Here is a 25,464-nt window from a genome sequence, read left to right on the forward strand (position 1 = left end):
ACCAATTCTGAAATCACAGCTTCAGCATCTTCTCCAGTATCCTCCTCACTACCCTGTCCTTCCAGGCCCCTAGAGCCCCAACCCCTCCAGGAAGTTCTTCAGTCAGGTAGCCCGCCGTGATGTCTCCATCCCAGTTCCTCTTTCTCCCCTGTACACTCTTCCATTCCTGCTTATCTGGTGCTGCCTCTTGCTGTCAGTTCCTGGATGGCCCACGTAGAGAGAGGCAGTGTGGGCCGATGCACAGAGCACAGGCTCTGGTCTCAGATGACTTGGGTATAAATCCCAGCTGGAACAGTGAATAGCTGTAGGACTTTGGGACATTCACTTAACACCCTGAGGCAGCAATTCCCTCTCAGGATTGTAGGGAGGTATGCAGGGACCCTGATCATGGAGGGCCTTGTCTGCAAAGCTAGGGAGCTCAGACCTTATTCTACAGACAAGGGGGCACTATTACAGAGTTTCTCATCTGAAAATCACATGATCACATCTGTCTTTTTAAGAGAATACTCTGGCAAAGGCACAGAGAATAGACTGAAGAAGAGGCAGCAGAGGAGAAAAACCAGGCAGGAGACCCTACAGGGATGGACAGGGGGTGGCAGTGGGGGAGGTAGGGGTGGGGCAGGGGGAAGTGTGGAGTCGCAGGTGTTAATGGCCTGAACAAAGGAGGTAATAAGAAATAGTAAGAAGAGCTAATGTCTGTGAGCTCCTCCTCGGGGCCAGGAATAATGCTAGCACTTATAGGGATTATTTCCTTGATTCTTGTTAATAACCCAAGATTTTTCATCCACGGAAACTGAGACATTGAGAGGTTAAATAAATCACCCAGGATGACATAGTAAATAAGAAAACTGGGATTCAAGTCCAGACAGTCTCACTCCAGAGCCCAAGTGCTTAATCATCCAGCTAGTTCGTGATTGAAGCAGAGATTGGAGAAAAACCATTTAGAAGGTGAAACTGGCAGGATAGATTGGCTGAAGTGAGTAAGGAAGAGGGTAGAGCATAGGGTGACTCTCAGGTTTCTGCCCAAGGTCCACAGCCCCTAAGAGGCAAAGTCAGGATTTTAACCCAATTTTATCTAACCCCAAAGCAGTTTCTCTTTTCACAGCCTTAGAAAATGTTACCTGAGAGGTTGGTGTTCTCAGGACAGAAGGGATAATGTAGAGATTGGTACTTTCCCCAGAATTGCACAATTCCTTTATTTAAGCCATTAAACCATAACTAGCTTTCCTTAGGTTGTTGAGGGTGTGTGTTTCTTTACAGAAGGATTTAGTATCAATTACACAGAAAAATTGACTAGAAAATGCATATGATAGCTTTGTTTCCTGGGTACCAATCCAAATGCAAAGGAGGAGTCCAAGTACCTTTGGAAACCGAAGTAGAGGGAAGGCAGAACATCCACTCTAGCCAGAGGGAGACTAGTGGGAGCTTGAGCTTGACACTCATTCATCCCTTTACCATGCCTTCCCCAAGGCGCTCCTCTATGCCAGGCTGGCCCCTGGAGGATGGTGATAGATTCAGCTCCTGCCTGGACATCTCATAACCAAGGTGGGAAATATATAAGCAGGCAGGCCTTCAAAGGGCTAAAGGAGGGGCTGTTTTAAAGGAGAAGGAGTGTGTCCTCCAAACAAGAGAAGATACTCTGTCTGGGTCTTGTCTTGGCATTGGGCAGAAGCCAGGCCATGTAGCCTTGGGCGCATAACTTGACTGAACTTCCTTGTTGTCGTTGTAACAGTGGTGCAATCAGTCCTACTTTGATCTACTCTTTCCTCTCATGTAATCAAGGACCTGGAATGCTGAGTTGGGACTGAGGGTCTGGAGCCTTGGCTGCCTCCTGGGGTGGAAAATGTTAGGTATACGAGCTGCAGAACTTGATCCTGAGGGTGAGAGCCAGTGTCTGAGGTGGAAGTGAGACAGAAAGACAGACAAAGACTTTGACCCTGGATCTCACCCAAGGGGCCAAGCAGAGAGGCAAGTCCAGGTGTGAGGCATGAAGTGGACATGAGTCCAGAGGCCATAGGTTGGAATGGAGGGTTGGGCCAGGGACAGGGCAAAGAGACAGTCTCTGGGTATTACTGGAGCTCCTACAGGATACCGGCAATCACCACTCTGGGTGCAGTGGGCTTAGGCGTGCTAAGCCCACTGCACCCAGAGTGGGTGCAGTGCAGTCACCACTCTGGGTGCAGTGCTATTAGGAGAATGAAGTGGCAACTATGTGTGAAGCACCTAGCGCCTAGCACACAGTTAATTCTCAGTGAGTGTTAATCGTGGAATTGCTTTTCTTTTCTGTCAAAATTCACCAAGAGCTTCCATTGTGCCAGGTCCTGTGGCGGGCACTGAGAGGAGGGGAATGATAAAGATGCAGCTCCTGTCCTTCAGAAGCCCAGAACGCTGGAGATGCAGACTCATAAATAAGATGTCCCTATCAAAGGTTCTAAATGACATCATGGAGGAGGCCTAGTGGTGGGACAGGGCGAGGGGGCAGTGACCCAGCCTAAGAGTTCTGGGAAGGCTCCCTGGAAGAGATAGTGGCTAAGGTGGATCTCAAAGGTTAAGAAAGAGTTAAGCAAGCAAAGATTGGTGAGCAATCCATTCTGGAAAGAGGCACAACTTCAACATAAGCGTAAGACAGCATGGAATAAAGTGGAATGTGAGGAGAGGCAAGAGATAAGGCAGGGCTCTGCCGAACCTGGAGACAAGGAACCTGGACTCCATCCTGAAGGTGATGGGGAGCTACTGAAGGGTGTTAGGCAGGAGAGAAACCTGGCCAGCTTTATGCTTTAAATAGATCACTCTGGCTGGTGGACAAGAGTATATCAGAGAGGGCCAGCTAGAGGCCTGGAGGCCAGAAGAAATCTTTAGTTTGATGTTTCTGAGTCAAAAGTCAGTTATGCTTTGATAAAATTAATTGGGGAAGATTCAGAAGTGGGAATAAGGGCTTTTGCATCTAAAGCTAGATATGAAATGTTAACATTTGTACTCCTATATACAATGAGCTGAATTCCCATTCTCTGTGCTATGAAAGGTGATGTAAGGGGGCATAATGCCTTCCAGCTTTAACTCTTTAAGACTTGGTCATTCTATTTCTCTTCTTAGGAAATGAAATGGATGTTTATGTCATTAATCCCCCCAGGCAGGACACATGCTTTGGGTTCTGCCTTCCTTGTGTCAGAGTGTGTTGCCTGAAGGCACCTTACCTGTTCTTACGAAAGATGCTATATTTATCACATGGTTGGATAGTGTCAGGATCTATGCCAAGATCAGGGCTCATCATGTGAGTAATATCAGGACCTAGTCTGTGCTAAGATTGCTGTTGTGTCTATGGTTATAGAGCTGAGAAAATTGTCCGGTTGAGGTCTTTGACATCAGGCCTTTGGGCTCATTACCACAGTGTCTGCTCTACTTAGCTGCCCTGCCAAACTGTGCCGAAGGATTCTGGGAACATGTACTCAAGGACTCCTCTGGTCCTGGCTGTGCCCAACTCTGTATATCTGGAAGCTGTAAGAAAAATGGATATACTCCAGATCCCCACAGCCTCTAGTGCTTTCCTCCAAGACAGCACTAATTCACACATTAGAGTCTCCTGTTTCAAGACTGGGAGCTCCTTAAGGGCAGGAGCTCACCTGACTCACCAATTTTTGTGAACTCATCATCCCTGTCCATTTTGATTAAGGAATTTCCTTGTTGCAGGTACTGTGCTAAGAGTTAGAGATACACAAGTGGACAAGCCACACACAACCTGGGTCTTCATGAAGAGATGGATTTGGAATATTTGAGATGCCATTTAGACCTCAAAGTCCAGATGTCTAGTAAGCAGCCGTATGCATATGTGACAGGAGCTCAGGGGAGGAGTCTGTCTGCTCTAAGTGTGTGAGTACACAAAATAAGAAGACCAGAATTATAGGGCAAAATTCTGAGAAATACTGACATCTAAAATATGGGTCAAAGAAGAGGAGCCTACCATGGAGACTGAGACTCAGTTACTTATGTAACTGAGGGTTACATAAGAGGAGGCAGGAAGAAAATCAAGACAACTGAAGTCAAGGGGAGCAAAACATTTCTGGAAGAAGACAAGGTCAACAGTGTGAACGCTGCGGAGACCAAATGTAGGAATTCAGTGATGTTGAATTCAGTAGGTCACTGGTAACCTTGGAGAGCAGGTTCAATACAGGTGTAGGTCAGGCTGCAGGGGGGCTGAGGGGTGAATGGGAGGTGAGTAAATGCTGATAGTAAGTGTGGACTGCACTTGTTTTCAAAAAGTTGTGCTTGTGAAGAGGAAGTGAGAAGGAAGAAATGAAAGGTGAGGCAAGGATGAGCAAGGGTTTTGAGGTGGTGCAGGTCGTGTGTTGAGGCTGGGAAAGACTTGAGCATGTGCAAGCACAGATAGGAAGGGGCCCTCCAAGAGGGAGAGGTCGGAGATCCAGCACAGAGCACAGCACTTGCTCTGTGAACACTGAGTGTTTTCTGAAACAAATGGGCAGGGGAAGGGTTTCTGTGGGTACAGTCTTTGGGTTCTGTCGCACCCCACTAACTATTCTAAAAATGTTGTTGTGCTTCCTCTTTCTGGAACAGCTGGGCCATTATGAAGTACACAGAAACCACCTTTTCAAACTCCCTAGAGGACGTTCGATTTCAGATCTAAGCCAAGGTGCTTCCTCTCCAAGGACCCATGTGGCTGGATTCGCCCCTCCCACGGCAGCACCTAACACTGACTCCCAGCAGGAGGGAGGAGCCCCAAGGCAGCAGCAAACAGAAAAGTTTCCACCGCAGCGTCTTGCCCACCCACTTGGGGACTTAGCATTCGGCAGAAGGCCTCCTCTTTGACTGAGGACTTCATGTCTACTTTGAAAAGGCAACAGGGCTGACTGGATAACCCAGACAACTTGAAAGGGTGTGCTTAGAGACAACAATCTCATTATGATTCATTCAGGCACCCCTTCAATGTTAGTCATCTCCCCTACAAGCTGCCACTAGCTTGGGTAAGGTGCTGAACTCTCTTATTCATACAATGGGTAGCAGTTCATGGGGTTATCATGAAGAGGAAAATGAGAGAACATAAAAAAAAGAGCCACGCATGTATTAGATTCTTAATAAATCCACATGTCCTTCCCTTTCTTGCCAGGAGCCAAAATTTCTTTTCCCCCAGTAAGTGCCCAGTCTTGAGTCTAAGGGCCAAAGGGGCTGGACTTAGAAAGAAGAGCATCTTGGGAAGCACCTGACGTGGCTGCACCTCAGGATGATACCATCTGTCCCTTGGGCAGGTTTTTGTTCTTTTGTTTTGGGGATCCTGCTGTAAGAGGCTTTTGGATTTAATATGTGAAATGAAAATCCAGATGAAATGATAAATTGGGGGAGTGGGGGGGTTGTGAGAGAAATGTCCTTCATGTTATAAGAAGGATCCTTTGCTTTATCACAAAGTTTCTTGAAATATGTGCTCCCCCGTTGCAATTAAGAATTTGTCTGCACATCATCAATTATCTGGCAGAGAGGCTTGGCTGGAAGGAATACGGCTGGGAGACACAGCTGGAGAGTTGGGAGCTTGTGCCAAGTGAGATCCCATCGGAACCAGAGGCAGTAAAGCTCAGAAATGACTGTGTAAATCTGGAACAAGAGGGAAGTCAATTTCCACGGGTTGAGTATGCAGGCACGCTGAGGCGTCTAGCCAGGCTGGATGGGTGGGTAAGTGGACCATTTACCAGAGCAGGGAAGGTAGGAGGGAGAACACGTAGGAGGAGGTATGAATGGGGGGGGTCTCAAGAAGGGTCTCGTTCAGTTTGGGACATCTTGAATAAGAGGTGTCTGTGGGATATCAAAGTCTAGAAGGCAGATAAATGGCACTGTGCTCCAAGCAGTGCTTAAATATTTGTAGTTTCCTGAAAGTTCCAAAACTAGCTCACACTTCTATGCTAGTGCACACGCTGGGCTCTCTAGCCCAAATGGTGTCTCCCCTCCCTACCCTCTCATACCTGCAGAGCTTCTAGCCATCCTTCAGGTGTCAACTCCAACTATAGGGAATAGTCAGGCAGCCACAGACTGTCCATTGCCTTGGACAATCTACCTCCACATAGACACTGGGCCTCCATTAGCATTGGGCCTCACAAGAAGCCTTCCTTCGTGGCTTAATCAAGATTACATAATTGAATAAATGTAACAGACTCAGCACAGGGAACTCAATAAATGTTATTCCACTTCTTCTGTTGCAATTATTGAATTGGCCCCCTTGTATGTCTCCTCAATTGTATTCATTTCCTAAGGCTGCCAAAACAAAGTACCACAAACTGGGTGGCTTAATGCAACAGAAATTTATTCTCTCCCTGTTCTGGAGGCTAGAAGCCCAAAATCAAGGTGTCAGCAGAGCCATGCTCACTCTGAGGCTCTGTTTCTGCTTCTTCCTAGTTTCTGGTGGTGGCTGTCATCCTTTGGCCTTCCTTAGCTTACAGCTGCATCACTCCAATCTCTGCTCTGTAGTCACATGGCATTATCCCTATGTGTCTCTGTCTTCACATATCATTTTTCTTTTCTTAGAAGGACATCAGTCCTATTGGATTGGGCCCGCCTTAATGACCTCGTTTTAACTTGATTTCACAGGCACCCTATTTCCAAATAAAGTCACGTTCACAGATATGAGGGGTTAGGACTTCAACGTAGCTTTTGGCGGGGGACACAATTCAACCCATAACACTGAGGAAAAAGTTGTTTCCTGCAGGGTAAGGCCCATGTCTTGTTTGTCTCTGTCACAACACTTAGCACAGCGTCTGGCTCAAAGAAAGTGGTCCAGGAAATATTTTTTGAGTTTTGGCTGTACACCTGTACTTTCTAAATCAGATTGTTTAATGCTTTGTTTACACCAGTGTCCACTGTGTGCAAAGATCTGGGCCGGATGCTTTCTGTATGCTCTCTTATTTAATTGTATCTATCAAGTATCCTGGGAGGTAAATCAACCTACACTACAGATAAGGAAACCAAACTTCAGAGAAGTCAGGTGAGTTGCTCAGATCTGCACAGCTAATGGGCTGTGGAGCAGGGATTTGAGCTCAGGTTTATCTGATTTCAAAGCTCAGATCACTCTACTACATTCTGCTGCCTTTTCTTTCCTCTTTGTTTCAGTCAAGCCTCTTTGGGAGTCCAGACTGCATCAGCTATGCTTAGGGCAACCTAACCCAAACTGGGTTGGGTTCATGCTTTGGCCAGAGTGTTGGAGAGTCCCATTGATGGGGGTGGGGGAGTACAGGGTAGTACAGAGAGGGCAGATGGAAGTGACAGCGGGCATCCCCTCCCCAACTAGGAGAGGCTTCTTCATGATGCTAATCCTTGAAAATGATGAATTATGTATGGTTCTCTAGGAGTAGGTAAGCTAATGCCATAGGCATGGATGAGAGCACCTTCTTCTGAAGACTTTCCCCTGTAATCAAGAGAGAGCATGGCAGGGCTTCCCTGGTGGTGCAGTGGTTGAGAGTCCGCCTGCCGATGCAGGGGACACGGGTTCGTGCCCTGGTTCGGGAAGATCCCACATGCCGCGGAGCAGCTAGGCCCGTGAGCCATGGCCGCTGAGCCTGCGCGTCCTGAGCCTGTGCTCCGCAACGGGAGAGGCCACAACAGTGAGAGGCCCGCGTACCGCAAAAGAGAGAGCATGGCAATATAGGACAGAGGAAAGGCCCACCAGAAGCTGGGTTCCAGGACTGATTTAGTCAAAGAAAAACTTTTTGACTTTGGGTAAATTATTGTCCTCTGTCTTCAGTTTAATCATTTCTATAATGGGAGGTTTGGGCTATAAGTTCTCTGAAGTCACTATTCTTGGTTTCCTGCTTCTATAGATTCTGTTTCCGTCTTATAACGCTATTTTAAGGTATTTATTACTCTGCCAAGAAAAAAAAAAAAAGAACCTTCAGGATGAAATTTTTTTATGCCAAGGAAAAGATGTTTTTCTTTTCCCTTTCTTTGCATGCAGAGCTCTTCTTTGCTTCCCCCATGTCTACCTTTTCATTCTGGTAACCCTCACAGGTTTTCTCAGTGGCGGCAAGCACCAGCTGGCATGGCCGTTCCTTTTCATAATACTAAAGATAAGGATTTGCTCAAAAAATTAAAACCATGTTGACAGTGCTTATCTGGCTCCTATGTTGGTAAATCTGTTCTGTGCTCTTGCTGTGACCTGTCCAAACAGAGAGATGGAAGAAAAAATGGTGCATATGTCCAACTTGTTTAGCTTGGGGCAGTTTTGCAGCCCCCTTGCCAAGTGGAAGCAGGGTAGTTTCATTTCCTACGCTGCTCTCAGCCTCTTGAAAGTGTGCAGGCCCTAAGTGAACATTTCCTGGAAGACGCTTTCTTCCTTGGACATTGAACATCTCAAGTGGAAAAATGGACCTCGTTGTTTGTGCAATTGAGATCTGCCTCCACTTGGGGCGAGGTAAGAGTCAGAGAGATAGAGTTTTGATCATTTCACCTTTAAAATCACAGCAGCAGAGATGGGTTGGCTTGGGGAAAAGAATGTTTCTCTCTCCAAGAGTCCATGTCCCAGCTGTCTCCTACGCCGATGAGTCTGGATGCCTGAGGACCACAGAGTCCTTCCCCGGATGGCTTGGAGTTACTAATAACTGTTCGCATGTTCCAACAGCAAGTTTAAATTTATAGCCTTAATGTATATGTCCCCCTACACTGCTGCCTTTCATGAGTTTTCTTTGCATCTTGTCCCCTAAGGAAGTAGGGGACAGGGTTTGGATTTTTCATTCAAGTACCCCTTACTCTACCCAAATCACAGTTGGTGCTATCAGATGTATCAGCTAGCAAGAAGAAGAGTACGGCCTCCCAGATTCTACATGGAATTGGTAAGGGAATTAACACACCTACCAAATGACAAGTCGTATGCCAGGGACCACAGGAAGCAACAGAGCAGAGTGGGAACTTCATCCTAGGTTTGAATCCAGGGTGTAACGTGAGCCCTCACTTTCTCTCTCTGGACCTCAGCTGATGCATCTGTAAGGTTATTATGAGCCCTGCATGTGAGGCACCTAACGTTAGCAGGGACAGAGCAGGAATCTCAATAAATTTCAGTCCTTTTCTTTGCCTCTTCCTCTCTTACATATATTATCTCGTTTGCTTTTCTCAACAATCCTAAAAGTTTAGTTTCCCATTTTATGGATAAGAAAACTGTCTGGTTCTCTGCTGTTTCCCAAGTATGAAGACAAGCTTCTGGCGTATAATGAACCCTCAACAAATAGTCATTAGTAGATGAATGAATGAATGAGAGAGGCAGTCTTACAGGAGTTAAGAATCTTGCCCAGAATTTCCCAGCTAGTATTCCAGATGAGTCAGGACATAAGGCAGGACATCACAGAAAAATTCATATGAGGAGACAAAAAAAGAACCCAGAAATGGGAACAGAAAAGCATAACATAATTCATCCTTTTCTATGATTGAGAACACTGTGTTTCACAATTTCAAAGGCGTGTTTTAAATGTACAAAAGCTGAACATAATTTTAAAAGCAGACAATAAAACCCCAAACTCAGCTAAGTCCTAAAACTTTGTAAGATAAAAGTACCAATCTTATTAAGGTTCCAGCTTTCTTAAACGTGGCATACTGCCCCAGCGTTGGCCAGGAAGAGGATGGTGGGTGGCATCTCTGCAGTAATACTGCCCAGTCTTTGGGAAGAGGGAGGGGAAGATACTTCGTCCCCAAATACCTGGCTTCTGGCAATCCATCCTGTCATTACCCTGTGACCTCCTAAGAGGAAAAGGTAACAGAGACTCTCTCAGAAGATGAGAATGAAAAAGACAACTGGTTTTCATGGAAACTACTGTGTGTGAGGCACTGAGCCTGCCAGGCACTGTACACGCGTAGTCCGTTAGACCCCATGACAGCCTTATAAGACTCTATTTGACAGTTGAAAAACCTGACAGAAATTTGCCCACGGTGATGGAGCGATAATTGAACCCAAATCTGGGTCTAAAGCCTGTGCACATTTCATTTTTCCTATGGCCTCATACCCCCTTCTGTGCTGGGCTGCCTCTCCACCATGGGTGCCGAAGCGAGAAGCAGAGCTCAAAGACTGGAGACCCTTTGACAGCCCAGCCAAGTGGCAGGATGCATTAGCAGGGTGGAGGGGCGGGGCCTGTCCAGTGACTTACTCTGCCTAACAGTTGAGTTAAACTCTCTGGCCACTTCATCCAGAGTCTCACATACCCTGGTGTCTTGCTTCTGTCTATCCTGTATTTTAGGGAAAAAATGATGCCTCACCTTTATCTCTTTTTCCTCTATTCTAGCCATTTATTTTCCATGATAATAAAGGTGCGCCTGATAGTAAAGGAGGGGAGGTGGGGCCTTGATACCCTACACATCAATTCACCCACCACAAGCACTAAAGTAATATATGAAAAAAACTATCAAAAACAACAACAACAAAATGTGTGGCGTGTTGTATACGTGAGTCATTTTCCATTATAATAGAAAAACTTAGAGGTCAAGAGCTTTTTTTTTTGGTTGGCATAATAGGTGGCCCTATTGTGGTACTAAATAAGGAAACTGATTTTGAGTAAATGAAAGAAAGCCGTCCTTATACTGCAGATTGAATCTAGTACACTCCATCCACTACAACATAGGATGAAAATATTAATGAACTCCAGAATGTTTCTTGAGATAGTGCCTGCCAGGGTCTCACCTGGACCAATCAAAGTGGTCTGGACATCCCTAGAAAACCAGCATATGACCTTCTGAGGATGGATGATCCGTCATCTCCCCATTCTAGCTAGAAAGGCACTAATCATCCTCAGTGGGGCACGAGTCAGACTCAGAGGGAGCCAGAACTGGGGTAGAGGTCCATAGTTGGGCCTCTAGAGTCAGGTAGTCTGAGTCTGAATCCTGGCTCCAGCATTTACTCCTGTGTGACGTTGGGCAAGTTACCTAATATCCCTATGCCTTGGTTTCTTCAGCTCTAAAATGAGGCTGATATTAATAGTACCTGCCACCCAGGATTGCTTTGAGGATTAAATGAGAAATGTATGTAAAGCTTTCCACAAAAGTTCATGGCTATTATTCCTATTCTTGTTCTTATTCCTCCAAGTGATAGCAGGGTAAGAATGGGGTGGGAGTGACACTTCTCACAGAGATTTCTCTCACTGGAGCTCTCTGATCCTCTTTTGTTCTGGCTCAGAAGAGGCTCCCTCCAGACCCTGCAGTAACAGGTAATCCCCAGGTTGTCCCTGGCCATCAACAGAGAGTGTAAGAATATAGAAATCGGGCTTCGCTGGTGGCACAGTGGTTGGGAGTCCGCCTGCCGATGCAGGGGACATGGGTTCGTGCCCCGGTCCGGGAGGATCCCACATGCCGCAGAGTGGCTGGGCGCGTGAGCCATGGCCGCTGAGCCTGCGCATCCGGAGCCTGTGCTCCGCGGGAGAGGCCACGACAGAAAGAGGCCCGCGTACCGCAAAAAAAAAAAGAATATAGAGATCTGCTTGAGCAGTTGGAAACCTCAGAGTTCTTGAAAACTTCAGCGTCTCTGGAGTAAGTAACCATGGTTTCAGAAACCCCAGATAATGTAGTCATAGTAGTCATATCATCAGTATTCTCAGAATCATTAGCTACTCAATTTAGGGATGCTTGGAACCCTAAGATAGATGTTGGACTTTCCCCTAAGATCTAGTTCTCAGATTTCTAGTCAGGATTCAAGCCTCTAAGAAAGGGAAGTGGGGATTGAACTCCACAATCAATTCAGCTCCCTGTTGCCCAGGAACTCTGAGGCAAGGCCCATATCAAAACAGCCCTTGAAACCAGGCTTTGGATCAAGAACCTGAAGTTCAGGTCTTTTCCACATGACTATAAACAACTCCTATCTCCTCTATAAGTCTTAGTTTCCTCATCAGAAAAATGGAGATATAAAATCTCATGGGTGTTCTGAAAATATTAAAGGAGATATGTCTAAAGCAGCCAGTATACATCCTATCACAGAAATCAGTAATTGTTAGTTACATTTTCATTCCTTTCTTCTGATTTTGTACTGAATTTATGGTATGGTTAGGATATGTTCTTAAGAAAATCAGAATTATTCATGGTTTGCTGTGTGCTTCTGAGAAGACTTAATTCCCTGAAAGAATGTTCCGTTGTGTGCCTCTGACCCAGAATAGCAGCCCAGAGTTATCAAACAAAAGCCTAAGAGTGGATGGAAATGTGGGGTTCACTCTGGCCCTCTGTGGACCTCTGAAGGGCAGACATTCTGAGCCATGGGTGCTTGAGATGAGCAGAGATCGTAACCAGAGAACTAGCATGTGGTCTTTGAAGGAAAGTTGCCCTGTTACCTCCCAAATCATGTTGGAATCATCAGAAGACTAGAATGAGTCAGGCTTACCCCTGAGTAGGGGGTTAGAGTCAATGACATCCAGCCAACAGCAGGGTAAGAAGAAAGTCTAGCCTTGTAGGATGCGGCAGAATCACCATCTTGTGTCCTGGGAAGCCCAGGGGCTGTGTCAGTGAGGTTCCTGATGCTATTACATTATTGCTGGTTCCAGTGTATGTCAACTATATATGATTGTCCACGTGACTATTTTTCTGTAATTATTTGAAATTTTTTCTCTCCGTGTATTTAGAAAAACATTTTGAAAATGTCAACCTGTCTAGTTGCTCTAAGGGAAAACTACAAAAGGGGTTTTATTGTTGTTGGGGCCAGATTATGGCAGCTAGACAGGGTGGGAGCCCAGAAACAGAGAGACACTCACAGGGAAAGGTAAGATTCAGAGGAACAAAACAAGGCCCTTGGGACACCTCTCCCTCCTCACCTTTAGGGGCTTCTATCTTCTCCAGGGTCTATGTTTCAGACATACATTCATTCAGCAAGTGTTTGTTTAGGGTCTGCCTTGTGACAGGCTAAGTGCTAGGATACAGTGGTGAAGAAGAAAGATAGGGTCTCTTCTCTGGTGGAGCTTTCGATCTAGTGGCAGAGACAGACAATAATAGAATAAATATATGTTATATACTACGATAAGTTCCATGAAGAAAAATATAAGAAGCTGTGGAAATAGGTAGCAGGTTCCTGAGCTAGTCTGTGGAGGGGGCTGGGAAGAACAAGCCAGGAAGGCCTTTCCTAGGGAAGTGACATTTCAGCTGAAAAATAACAGAGTGAGTTAATTTAATAAGGGAAACCAGAGGCAGCTTCTAAAACTAATAGTCCCCTAATTGAAATTCATAGTTGAGGCAAGTTGCATCCTTCCCAGGCAGGCCAATTATTATTATTTTTTTTGCGGTACACGGGCCTGTCACTGTTGCAGCCTCTCCCGTCGCAGAGCACAGGCTCCGGACGCACAGGCTCCGCGGCCATGGCTCACGGGCCCAGCCGCTCCGCGGCATGTGGGATCTTCCCGGACCGGGTCACAAACCCGTGTCCCCCGCATCCGGCAGGCGGACTCTCAACCACTGCACCACCAGGGAAGTCCCAATTTTTTTTTTAAGTTTTTAAAGTTATTTATTTATTTATTTATTTTTGGCTGTGTTGGGTCTTCGTTACTGCACAGGGGCTTTCTCTAATTGCGGCGAGTGAGGGCTACTCTTCGTTGCGTTGCGCAGGCTTATCACTGCAGTGGCTTCTCTTGTTGTGGAGCATGGGCTCTAGGTGTGCGGGCTTCAGTAGTTGTGGCACATGGGCTCAGTAGCTGTGGCTCGTGGGCTACAGAGCGCAGGCTCAGTAGTTGTGGTGCACGGGCTTAGTTGCTCCGCAGCATGTGGGATCTTCCCGGAGCAGGGCTCGAACCCGTGTCCCCTGCATTGGCAGGTGGATTCTTAACCAGTGCGCCACCAGGGAAGTACCAGGTAGGGCAATTTCTTTGTTTGCTTTTCAAAACCAATTCAAATGCTCTTCCCCTGTGACAGCATTTCTTCTTTCTCTTCTATTCATACATTTCTTTTGGTCTTCAACCACGGGGAATTCTTTTGCTTTGTGTTGCTTATGTGGAGTACACACACCTAGACTAAAATGCCTGGATTCAGATCATCCGCGTAACCAGCTCCAGAGTGTGACCCACAGGAGATCAAAATATAGCAGAGGTCTGATTGGTTGAACTTGACCATTGTGTTGACTGCTTGATCAGGCGTTCACAAGGCTTCAGACTGCTGTAAATGCGTCTGCATGTTACATTTTATATAATACATACAAGTTGTTTTTTCTTCTAAGAAAATACTCAAAAAGTCAATTTCAAAGAATGAATGGCTCCAAACACATTATCTTGGAAGTGTTTGCTGCAGGTTTGGGCAAGGCCTGTAGCTTCAGAGACGTTTGAACATGTGAGATCTGGGAACTCCTTTGGTGACTACCACCCGTGCCCACAGGCTCTGGTTTAAAGGGGATGGCACTGGCATGGAAGCATTGTGGAGTGCTTGTTGGATAATTATCAGCATAGTTTAGTTCATTATATTCAATGTGACTCAGTAAACCTTTATGAGGCATCTTTCAGCATGGGGATAAGAGCTCTAGTAATAATAATGATAATAATAATAATAATAGGAACTAGCATATACTGAGAACTCACTATATGTCAGGCACTGTACCAAGCATTTTACATGGATTATTAAAATGTTAATTCTCATAACAACCCTATGAAGCTGTATTAATATTTCCATGAAAAAAGTGAGGCTTGGAGAGACTAAGAAACTTGTCCATGGCCACACTTAGTAAAAATAACCTTACTTATTAGGCCAGGATTTGTATATAGGACCTAAGACTACAATATACTGTCTTCACTTCACACTGGTATGTCATTTTTCAAACAAAGAAATTATTGTGCCCAAGAGAGGTTACATAGACATTTCAGAGCCCTGTATATTTACCCTGAAAATAATATCTAGGATTTGTTGAGCAATGCTATTTTTCTTTTCTTAAATTATTTTTATTTATTTTATTTTTAGTTGTGTTGGGTCTTCATTGCTGCACGCGGCCTTTCTCTACTTGTTTCGAGCAGGGGCTACTCTTCGTTGCTGTGCACAGGATTCTCATTACGGTGGCTTCTCTTGTTGCGGAGCATGGGCTCTAGGTACGCGGGCTTCAGTAGTTGTGGCACGTGGGCTCAGTAGTTGTGGCTCACGGGCTCTAGAGTGCAGGCTCAATAGTTGTGGCACACGGGATTAGTTGCTCCGTGGCATGTGGGATCTTCCTGGACTAGGGCTCAAACCCGTGTGCCCTGCATTGGCAGGCTATTCTTAAACACTGCGCCACCAGGGAAGCCCCGGTTGAGCAATTCTTATGTGACTGCCATGTTACCTTAAAATCTTCCAACTCAGAGGTGCTCAACTGGTCTGATGTTAGAATAATCTGGGAATTAAAAAACAAAATCATTTCCCAGGTCCCATCCCCAGACGAATTGAATCAGGATCTTAGGGGATAGGACCTGGGAGTGGGATATTTTTTTTAAGTTCCCCAGGTGGTTCTGATACACAGAGAGGGTAAAAACTCCTGCCCCAAATCTCATAATACATTCAGAAGATACATATCATTAGCCTCATTTTATGTGTGAGCAAACTGAGTCTCAGGGAGGCAAAGTGTCTTGCCCAAAGTTACAGCAAAAATGTGGCAAAGTCAGGATTTAATCCTTGGTCTGATTCCAAAGCCCATATTCCTTTGGCCCTCCAGGTGGTTGCCTATATGACAAGTTGGCATTCCCTCTAACTCCAGGCAGTGTTCACTGGGCTTTGAGGCTGTACTCAGTGAGCAACTCCTCTCTTCCTTCCCCCTGTCTCCTGCCCTCTCCTCCCCTGCCCAAAACCCCACCACCAGAGTCAACCAGATTTCATTATCAGGAGTTCACACAGATATACTGGGTTGATGCCACTGCCTTTGGGTGATAGTAGCAGTTCAGGGTAGTGCCCAGCATGGGCCTCCCAACAGTCCCAGATCCTCCTGGCCATGTATCAACATTCCTTCCTTGAATCAGCCTGAGAAGACAATAGCCCTGAGCTCATAGCACAGCAAGTTGCTTTTCTGGGCAGAATAAAAAAAAATAAATAAAAATTTTAAAAAGCAAATACTTAAAAAGTCAAATTAAATATCACAGGGAAAAAAGGCAAAATCATGAAAAAATGTGGTCAATCATTAGCAGAGAGGTTGAAAAGACACGCTCCAGTTGCTTTAAAAACTCACAGAAACCAGGTCTCCTTAAAATAGTTTTACAAAGTACACTGAGAATTCCATGCAGTAATATGAAACATAAGTCCCCCTGCTGCCCCGATCATGCTTCAGCTGGCTAAGCCGAAGGAGCTTGACATTAACCCAAGGCTCTGCAAAACTCAACAGGAAAGTGCAATGCAGACACAGTTGCAAACCTGCCCCATATGTGTACATTTTCTGCTCCATTAAAATGACTTGGACAAGAGGCAAAGTACATCTGGCTGGTAGAAAGAGGGAGTTAGGGGAGGGGCAGGGAGAGGACAGTCAACCTCATCACAGGCCTCCCACTCCCCAGTCTTGCTTCCCCCCAATCCTTACCCCACACTGCTTCTAGTCTAAAATGTCTAAAATGCAAATATGACCACAGGCCTTCCAAGATTCCCCAGAGCCAGACTGCTTTGTTAATTTTCTTAACTCTATCATGGGGTTTATAATACCCACTTCAAGGGTTCAGTGTGAAATTAATTGAAATCATATATATTTGTTGCCTGGCATGCTTGGTTTGTTAAGTAAACTTTGAAGGAAAAGTAGATATCACAATGATCATCACTGAAACCAGGTCATATGAGGAGAGATAGGTGAAGGAAGTGAAGATGTCTGGGCAGAAGATAAACAAGATCCTAAGGAGATAGGATCCCCAGTTCTTCCATATCTGATGGGCTGGCATGAGACTCTTGGTGGTGAACCTAGTATGACAGCTACAAGGTGAAAGCTTCTTCCTCAGTGTAAGTATGAAAGACCTTTCTAATAGTCAGTAGTGTCCCAAAGATAAGGCGTGCTGGTAACCTTCCTAACATTAGAACTATATAAGAAGCATCTGGATGAACACTTGGCAGGGATATTGAAGAGGGGATTCAACTGTGATCTGGGTGAACTTGACATCTTTAGCCACCGCTTTAAGTATGAAATCTGTACTTTTGAACTGTCTTTGTGTGCCAATCAATGAATCATCTATCAACAGCTTTAGTTTCTGGTATGTGTAAAGCCTGAAGCAACAGTCTCTGGATCAAAGAGGTACTTTGACTCCGGTTTTCACTAGGACAGAGGAGGCACACTTAGTAGGTTCTCTAGAAGCTGTGTTAAAAGACTGACTGTGTGATACACACAGAAAGCAGGAACTCTGGGTGTCTTTCTGTTGCCCTTAGGCTGCTGAAGTGTGTCTCTTTGAGTCTCTTGTACATGCCATTGCTTCTCTAGAATCCATTCTGTGCACCTACATGCAAGGTGAATGGAGTCCGTGTTTACTCTGTTGGCATCCATGTCATTATTTGTTCTTTTCTTCTTTCTGGGTTCTTGGAAAATGGAACTGCCCCCTTATGAGAACGATTTACACTGACTTGGATGGAGAATTTGTTTGAACCTGAGGGTGCAGTGATACTTAATATGTTCATGGATGTGTCTGTCTCACAAGAAGTAGACTCAGCGATCTGCACTTTGATCACCAGGAATGGGAAAGACAGAGCTGGGATTCAGCCCCACCTCTGAAAAGAAGGGACAAATGTTCAGAAAAACCACGCAAGAGGTTTGTTATTCATGCTGTGTCTTTCTTTAATGCATTTGTTTTATAAGCGTTTTCTCCCCAGCCCTGTGCTAGGATCCCGGGATGCTGAGGTTACACGGCTTTTTTGTCCCCCCTCAAAGAGCTCATTCTAATGAGGGAAGATAAAAGGTGCTGGGACAAAATAGTAGAAAGAAACTGCCTGTGCTTGAGGAGAGAGGCTGCTTGGGGAAGCTTCAGAGAGGAGGTGACATCTGAGCTGGCCTTCAGGGGAGGCTGAGGTCGCTGTGCACTCCAGGAGGAAGAACTTCCCAGGATGAGGGCAGAACCAAGCACAAAGGCTTGAGACCTGATAAAACATGCTCTCTCGGGAAATGTCAAATAGTGTAACGTTTCTGGAGTGTACTGTGTGCAGGAAGGTGGTAGAGATGAGATTGGTAATGTATTTTGAGGTCACTCTCATTTAGATGGGCTAGGAGGTTGGCCATGGTGCTACCTGAAATGATTTCGCAAACAGAGTTTGGAGCTTCATGGTATTTCATTAAATATGGCCAACTCTGCACGACTCATCTTGCGAATTACCAGAAGTCTTGCTACACATTACTTCCCCTTGACCACCATAGGAATGTATTCTTAAAATAAAAACTCCTGTAAGATCAGTCCAAAGAAATCATAATCATGAAGATAAACCTGCTGGAACGATTCAGTGTGGCTCCTCTTTTGTCCACAAGTATGTGGGGCAACAAAGGTTCAACATCTGTATCAGGACAACATGTGTTCATAACTGGCTGTCACTGCATATATGCCAGAGGCTAAGTTGAAGGGAACTCGATCTGACCTGTACGTTTGGATCTGGGAGCTGCATGTTGATGGCCCTCACCTGTATCATGTACTCCCCAAATCACAGTGAAATAATCTGGAGGGTTTTGGTTTATCTACTGAATCATTAGTGTAGCTGATCTGAAATGTGAGCCCAGCACTTTTTAAAAAAAAATAACGTGTAATGCTTTCTGATTATAAAGTAATCCCTGCTTATGGTGGAAAATAGTTACATAAACACACAAAGGAAAATAAAATCGCCCACCACTACTAAGAAACAACATTTTGGCACATTTATTTTGTCTTTTTCTTACAGGTTGAGTTCATTAAAATGAATTTTTTAAAAAAATATAACATTTAATTCAGCCTGCCACCTCAATTCAGCATTCCTCTATGAGAACACTTTTCTCACCATAACATAATTACTTACTTACACTTTTTTAATACTTTCAGACCAGATTGTAAGGGTTTCCAGGACAGAGGAGGTGTGTTATTCATATAGTAACCTAATTTGGGCACAGGAATCCAACATTGAGACTCAAGTCCTGGTACACTGTCTTACACCACAAGAGATCCAGGTGTTTGTGCTGTCTGTTCATCTCTCTACCAGCAGCCTTTAGCCCAGAATCTGGCATGTAGCACATACCCAGTGTATATTGGTCGCTTGAATAAGAGTATGGGTGTGACTGAATGTGGATTTTTATTTATTATTATTTTTCACCCCAAATTCACTGAGCCCCTATCAGGTGCCAGGAATATAAGTAGTCATATCTGATACAAAGCCCACCCTCTCAGAGGCGTCAGCGCAAGGATGCTGACCCCCTCTAATGTAGGATGGGGTTCCTATGACACATAGCCCAGTCAGAACTCCTCGAGGTGCTCCAGAAATGCCCAGCTAGCCCTGGGTTTGCCTTCTTCCGACCACGACCGCCCCTCGGCTCCCTGCTCATTCCAACTGGTCCCAGTTCAGTGACAGGCATTCTGTGGAGGGGTGCTTCACTGGAGGAAGACTACAGGGGAGAAAAGCTACACTGCTTCCTCCAGCTGAGAGGGGCCCTTGACAAACACTCCACTGCCCCAGCCAGCTGGTCCAACTGGAAATCCCAGATAAGCCCCAGTTTCTGGTCAGAACTAGTTTGGCAGCACAGGGGGAACATTTCTGGCTGACTGACCCTCCCCACAGGGGAGCTGGCGGTTTTTGCCAGAAAGAAAAAAAACAACAATGAACTAAAGGGGTTGAGAGGAGCGGTTTCAATTATTTGATACACTCCAAAATTCTGCTCTCTTTCAAGTGCAAGTTTACACTTAGGAATCCAAACAAGATTGCCCCCTGCCCTGCATTTATTCTCTCACACTCTCCTCTCCTGTGCAGTGCAGTTTTGTTGCAATGCAATTTGTTTTGTAGTGCGACCGTTGAAGCCACAAATCCTGCACGTGGCGCGACTTTGAATATTAGTCCATGCATTTTTTTCCTGCAAGGCTATTGTTATTATCATTATCGCGATTTAGCGTCTCTGCCCTTTCCCCTCCCTCGGCGAATCGCGCTCCGGCTGTGATTGCTCGGGTCTGACTTCGCGAGTGGCGGTGCGCTTCCAAACCCCCTCCTCCGCCCCCCGCCCCCCTCCCTCCAGGTTCCGCGCCCAGGCGAGAGCAGCCGATTGGCAGAGCTGTGCTTTCAGGAACAATAACAGCGGGGGGAGCCCGGGTCCCGGGAGCCGCCCCCGCCCCCCGGCCCGGCCGCGCGGCTCGCGGCCCCCGCCGGCTCCCCACCTCCGCGCCCGCCCCGCGGGCTGACCGGCCGACCGGGGCCCGCCCCCGGCGCCCACCATGTACGCCTTTGTGCGGTTCCTGGAGGACAACGTCTGCTACGCGCTGCCCGTGTCGTGCGTGCGCGACTTCAGCCCCCGCTCGCGGCTGGATTTTGACAACCAGAAGGTGTACGCCGTGTACCGGGGCCCGGAAGAACTGGGCGCCGGGCCCGAGAGCCCCCCGCGCGCCCCCCGCGACTGGGGCGCGCTGCTGCTCCACAAGGCCCAGATCTTGGCGCTGGCAGGTGAGCGAGCGGTCCGGGAGGGACTCGGGGGCCGGGCGGGGACCGGGAGCCGGGGAGGGGGCCGGGGGGAGCCGCTGCTTGTTCCGGCCCCCTTCTTCTGTCCCGTAGGCTTTTCTTTAGGGGACGGGGTGTCTCTAGAAGGCCAGACCAGTTAAAAACACGAGATGGTCCCCTTTGTCTTCCCCGCCTCCCCGACACCTCCCGCGCTGTCAGTCTGTCTCCATCTCTCTGTGTCTGTCCTACTCTTTCTGTTTGTCTCTTCTCGGCTCCCTCACTTTCCTGTTCTCTCCCCGCCTGTTTGTACCTTCATTTCTCTGTCTCTCACCTCTTTACCTCTCTCTCAGTTCCTTCCCTCTCTGCGCCTTCTGTCTCAAGTTTCTCTAGCTGTCTGTCTCTCCCTTTAAGGCCCTGAGTACCGCCTGGGAGTGAGAGGCAAGGCTTGATATTGTCGGACTCTGCCAGGTGGGAGTCCCTCTTTACAGAGGGAAGCTATGACATCCTTGTCTCATTCGGGCCATCATTGGACGGGATGAAGAGGCCTTGATCGCTGGGTACTGGGTGCCACTCTCTCCTGCCCCTCCCTGGCTAGGTGGCAGAGGTAAAGCAGTAGTGGCACTTTAGCATCCCTCAGACTCCACACCCCTATTGAATCTCCCAGAAGGCTCTCTGAGTGAGAGCTGAGGGCCAGGAAAGAGTTTCTAGGTCAGGATGAGACCAGACCTCCCATTCCTGCTTTCCCAGGGCCCTGAGAAATAGGCAGGGCAGGTGGTCTCATCCCCATTTGACAGATGAGGACGCTGAGGTTCACTTGGTGGTAGGACTAGAAACCAGCCCTCTAGCCTCCTTCACCGGGTTCTTTCTGCCATGCCGAGGCGCCTTTTCCTTTGTAAAGTCAGTGGATCCTCTTTCCCAGCTAGTTTTAGGAGGCTTGGGTACAGATATGAGTGGATGAGGAAAGGATCACTTCCATTTTGGGGAGCAGCCTCTTAGCTGTTGCTGCTAAGGAGGGTGCACCTCAGAGTGGACAGAGACAGTAAACCACCCTGCCCTCCAGTTGGAAGAGAAGACCAGGGGTTAGGAGACATTGCTAGCATTTTGTAGTTTGAGACCTTTCCTGTTTTTTCCAACTTCCTTAGGTCTCCTTAAGAGATGAATTCAGCATGTATCATATTTGAATTTGGCAAATAAGGAAACTGTGGCTTGAAACAGAGAAGTGACTTTCCTAGGGTCCCATAGCAAATTAGCAGTAGCTTAGAGCTGTGGTTCATGAAAAGTTCCTTTCCATCACCTCCTGTTGCCTCTGGAAAGTAGGTTTGCCGGAGTTGAGGAGTGAAAGAAGAACTGGAACCCTATGAGCACCTGGGGCCCTTGTGGACAGACTGTGTCCTGACCACCTCTCTGGCAAGCCCTGGGGCACAGTGGTATAGACCGCCCCCCCCCCACAACACCTGGGCATGCCTGGGGCCAGAAGAACAGGATGAAGGAAAGTATGTAGAAAAGGGAAACCCTTGTAGCGGATTAGGTTTTATTTCATTTGTTTGCTTGCTTTTAATTACCTGAAGGAAGGGATTAGGAGATTTTTCCCCAAGAGTACAGTATAGGCCTGAGGAGGTTATAGGTAGGTTGTAACCTTAGCTTCCCCTTGGCTAGAAGAAGAGAAAGCGTGCTCTTAATGATTCTATTATACTCCTAGATCTGGAAGGGCCCTAGGAGGCGGGGAGTGATGTGGTCAGAAGGAGTCCGTGGTAGGTAGGTGTTGTAGTGTGTAATAGCTGCTTTCCTCTTTTAGAGATTGTCCCTGCATCCACTTATTCATGCAGTAAACATCACCACTGTGCTTTGCTCTTCAGGCACCGCAGAGAGGCTGCTGAGGCAGATGGCAGCCCCCACAGACTCTGAGTTTGGAAATTGACAAAAGTCTTCTTCAGTAAGACACACGTAATTATTGGTGTGAGGACCATGAATCTTGAATCTATAGACTATTCATCCTCCAAGTTGGAATGTTGATAAATCTCTAGGGTTATTGAAAACAGACAGTTAAAATAACACACACGCACAAACAGACCTAGGCAACATCTGGAAATTGGCAGAGTAGATCCAGAGAAGAAGCGTGGCTCCGGTTTGAGCAAAGTGAGTTGAAAAGCACTTTCCTCCACCTCTCTTCAGGTTTTTTTCTTGAGAAGAGCAAGGGGAAGAAAAAGAAACAACTTGCCGTTGACTAGGCCACATTTAGAATTCCAATCAGCTGGTTAGCTTTTAAAGTGGAGCCACTGTCCTGGCTCCAGACCTGACTGGAAGGGCCAGGGTAGGTTTGGGAATTCACTTGTCCTGGAAGAACTCTCCCATGTGTCTTGAAACCCCATCTTGGATGTGGTGGCTCCGAGAATTGCTTGCAGTGACTTCGTCTTAAGGAGCTCATCTTCTGGCATCTCCTAGTTGTGAATACCACGGTGCTGTGGGACCAGATGTGAGGCGGCGAGCCCTCAAGCGGGAGGCAGAGATAGCTATGTTCTTGTGCATTAGCCATGAGTAATTAATCCCTCTCTGGCACCAAAAGCGTAGTTTCAGGAGCAGTTCGGGGCCGTTTTATGGCTTTTGGTGAGAAGCGCGGTACTTTACCGTTTGCCCAGGCCAACTCAGAGCTGTCTACAGGTGTACCTCTTCTTGTATCCAGGAAATGTCAAAGCCAGCTGCTTTGGGACTTTGCATTTTCCAGCATATGCTGGTCTACATCATGGTTTCCACGTGTGTCAGACCCAGTATATAGCCTTGATTTCAGTTCAAGGGGAAAAAACAAACACACCTTTACTGACAGTCTAACTTTGTGCCTGTGCATTCTCTCTCCTAGTCCTCCCCGGGACCCTGTTGGTAGAAATTGCCGTTGTTCCTATTTCCATTGTGTAGATGAGGACAACTGAGTTTCAGAGACTCCTCTCCAGCTGTATAGCTAACGAGTGACAGAGCCAGACTTGAAACCGAGGTCTTCCAGTGCCAGGCCCCCACTTGGAAATCTCCTTCGTAAAGTAGCTGATGTTCTCGTCAGCCACACAGCAGGCTTGGAAGGAATGAAAGGCAAGAGAAGAGCTGTCCGTGAAGCTGACAGTTCAAGTCAAGTTTTCGAGCCCAGGAACAGTTTTAGATGCTGAGTTTTCCAGCCCCTTCTGTTCTCCCTCTCTCACCAGTCTCCCTCCTACAGAGCACACGCACTTTCCTCTCTGCTAAGTTGTCATTTTCCTCAGGAAATCTCAGAAGAGCTCCCATCCTCCATGGGCCACATAACTCAAGATGTGGCTCACCTTTGGATGTGGTCTCCTTCATCACTCTCATTTATTTGCCAGACAGTGTGTTGAAAATGAGAACAGCCCATTTGGAGAGCTTGCCATTATCTAACTGCAGTCCAGTCTGCTACTGGGGCTCATGGTATTGATTTATGGTTTCTTTATGGGGCCACAACTGGTTTTTCTCAGCTCAGAGTCTTAAAATTCTCTGCCATTCTATCCAGGCACTTTGGCTATGTTATTATTATTTGGTGTGCTAAATTCCTCTTGTTGTCAGATGTCCCCCTTCTACTTCCTATACACCAGGCCCGGTGCTGTAATAAGCGAATGCTCCAGTGCATCCGCAGGTCTGAGGTCCTGGGACTGAAATGACAGCACAATCCAGGCGAAACAAAAGTTAACGTTTCAGGCCCTGCCATGTGGGGTTTCTGTCCGGGCAGAATGACAGAAGAAATGGGCGTCGTCCTCAGGGTGAGTGTAGTCTTAGGGCCCAATGTACGTGCTGAATAGAGGTGGAAGCCAGGCACCAGGGCAGCACAGAGAAAGGGCCCATTCTAGGTGGGCTTTGTGGTTTGTCTTGTACATCTTTCCAACTCTACCACCTCTGCCCACATCCAGGCGTGCACCAGCTCTTATCTAAGCCAGCACATCTGCCTTCTAATTGATTACCCTGCCTCAATCTGTTTTCCAAGTTGCTGTCAGAAAAATCTTCCAAAATACAGTCTTAGTCAAGTCACTCCTCTCCTTAGAACCTTCTGTAGCTCCCTGTTGCCTACTGAATAAAACTTAAGCTTCTCAGCCGGGGCGTTCATAGCAGCCCCAGACCAACCCCATTTCTCCAGCTTCCCCCAGGCCTGCGGTACTTCATGCCATCTTGAGAACACTCCCTCAGGCACTCCTTTGAGCCGACGAGGATGGATTCATCATTGTGTGAGATGGGGCCTCTGCCCATGGAGCTCACCTTCAGTGGAGAAGGCAGACACGTGACATGCCTGCAGTCCCGTGAGCTGAGGACGAATGCCACAGAGGAGTGGACAGATGCGTTGGCAGCTCCCTGTGCCACCCTCAGTCCCCAAGGGAAACTCTCCTTCCTCGGAGCTCTCCTTTTACTTTGCTGTTCCTCACTTATCTTTAGCATTCTGTGTCTTGTTTTGGTTAGTCGTGAATAGGTCTGTCTTCCTACCAGACAGTGAACAACTCCAGGACAGGGACCTGCCTTCCTTCTCTCTGCATCCATAGTGCCCAGCACGTAGTCCACTCCAGTCAGCCCAAGTGGAACTCACCAACTTGGGGAAGACAGGTGCATTGGTTATGGTTGGGGAGAAGAAGTAGGGAGGACAGGAACCCCTGTAGCAGCAACTTGTTTTTCAGAACAGAAACCTGCAGTGAGTTTTGGAGGTTTCCTTCAACTTTGTTCACCTGGAAAAAGTCAACATTCTTTATCACTCCCTTGACTAGAAGAAACCCCACACTTGGGGGAAACAGCTTCCAAAGCCACGTTCTTCTTGCTTTGGCAATTTTAGCTCATTCAGGGCTCAGGTCCCAGCTTGGCATTGTTGGTCCAAATGGATCACTTGCTCCAGAAATGCTTTGGAACTTCTACAAAGTTAGCAGTGAAGCAGGGGAGTAGCCGATTTCATATGCAAAGATTGTTGCATGTCATCAGTGGGAGACTGCCAAC

At 46.9% G+C, this 25,464-nt stretch overlaps 2 protein-coding genes across 3 annotated transcripts in view; both read left to right on the top strand.

Moving 5' to 3' along the window:
- Window positions 1–25,464, top strand: part of AGBL4 (AGBL carboxypeptidase 4) — a gene marked incomplete at both ends in the record, with an annotated part of 1,417,540 nt that overhangs the window by 1,134,659 nt on the left and 257,417 nt on the right. The gene's annotated exons all lie outside the window — the stretch shown is intronic.
- BEND5 (BEN domain containing 5) overlaps window positions 20,141–25,464 on the top strand; it is a gene marked incomplete at its 3' end in the record, with an annotated part of 47,415 nt that continues 42,091 nt past the window's right edge. Inside the window, exon 1 of the mRNA XM_082856501.1 lies at window positions 20,141–20,505. Within this exon, the coding sequence (XP_082712627.1) occupies window positions 20,280–20,505 (226 nt within the window). The 5' untranslated portion in view covers window positions 20,141–20,279. The remainder of the gene's footprint in view (window positions 20,506–25,464) is intronic.

The sequence above is a fragment of the Leucopleurus acutus genome, assembly GCF_964270905.1.
Source record: "Leucopleurus acutus genome assembly, chromosome: 2".
NCBI classification, from domain to species: Eukaryota; Metazoa; Chordata; class Mammalia; order Artiodactyla; family Delphinidae; genus Leucopleurus; species Leucopleurus acutus.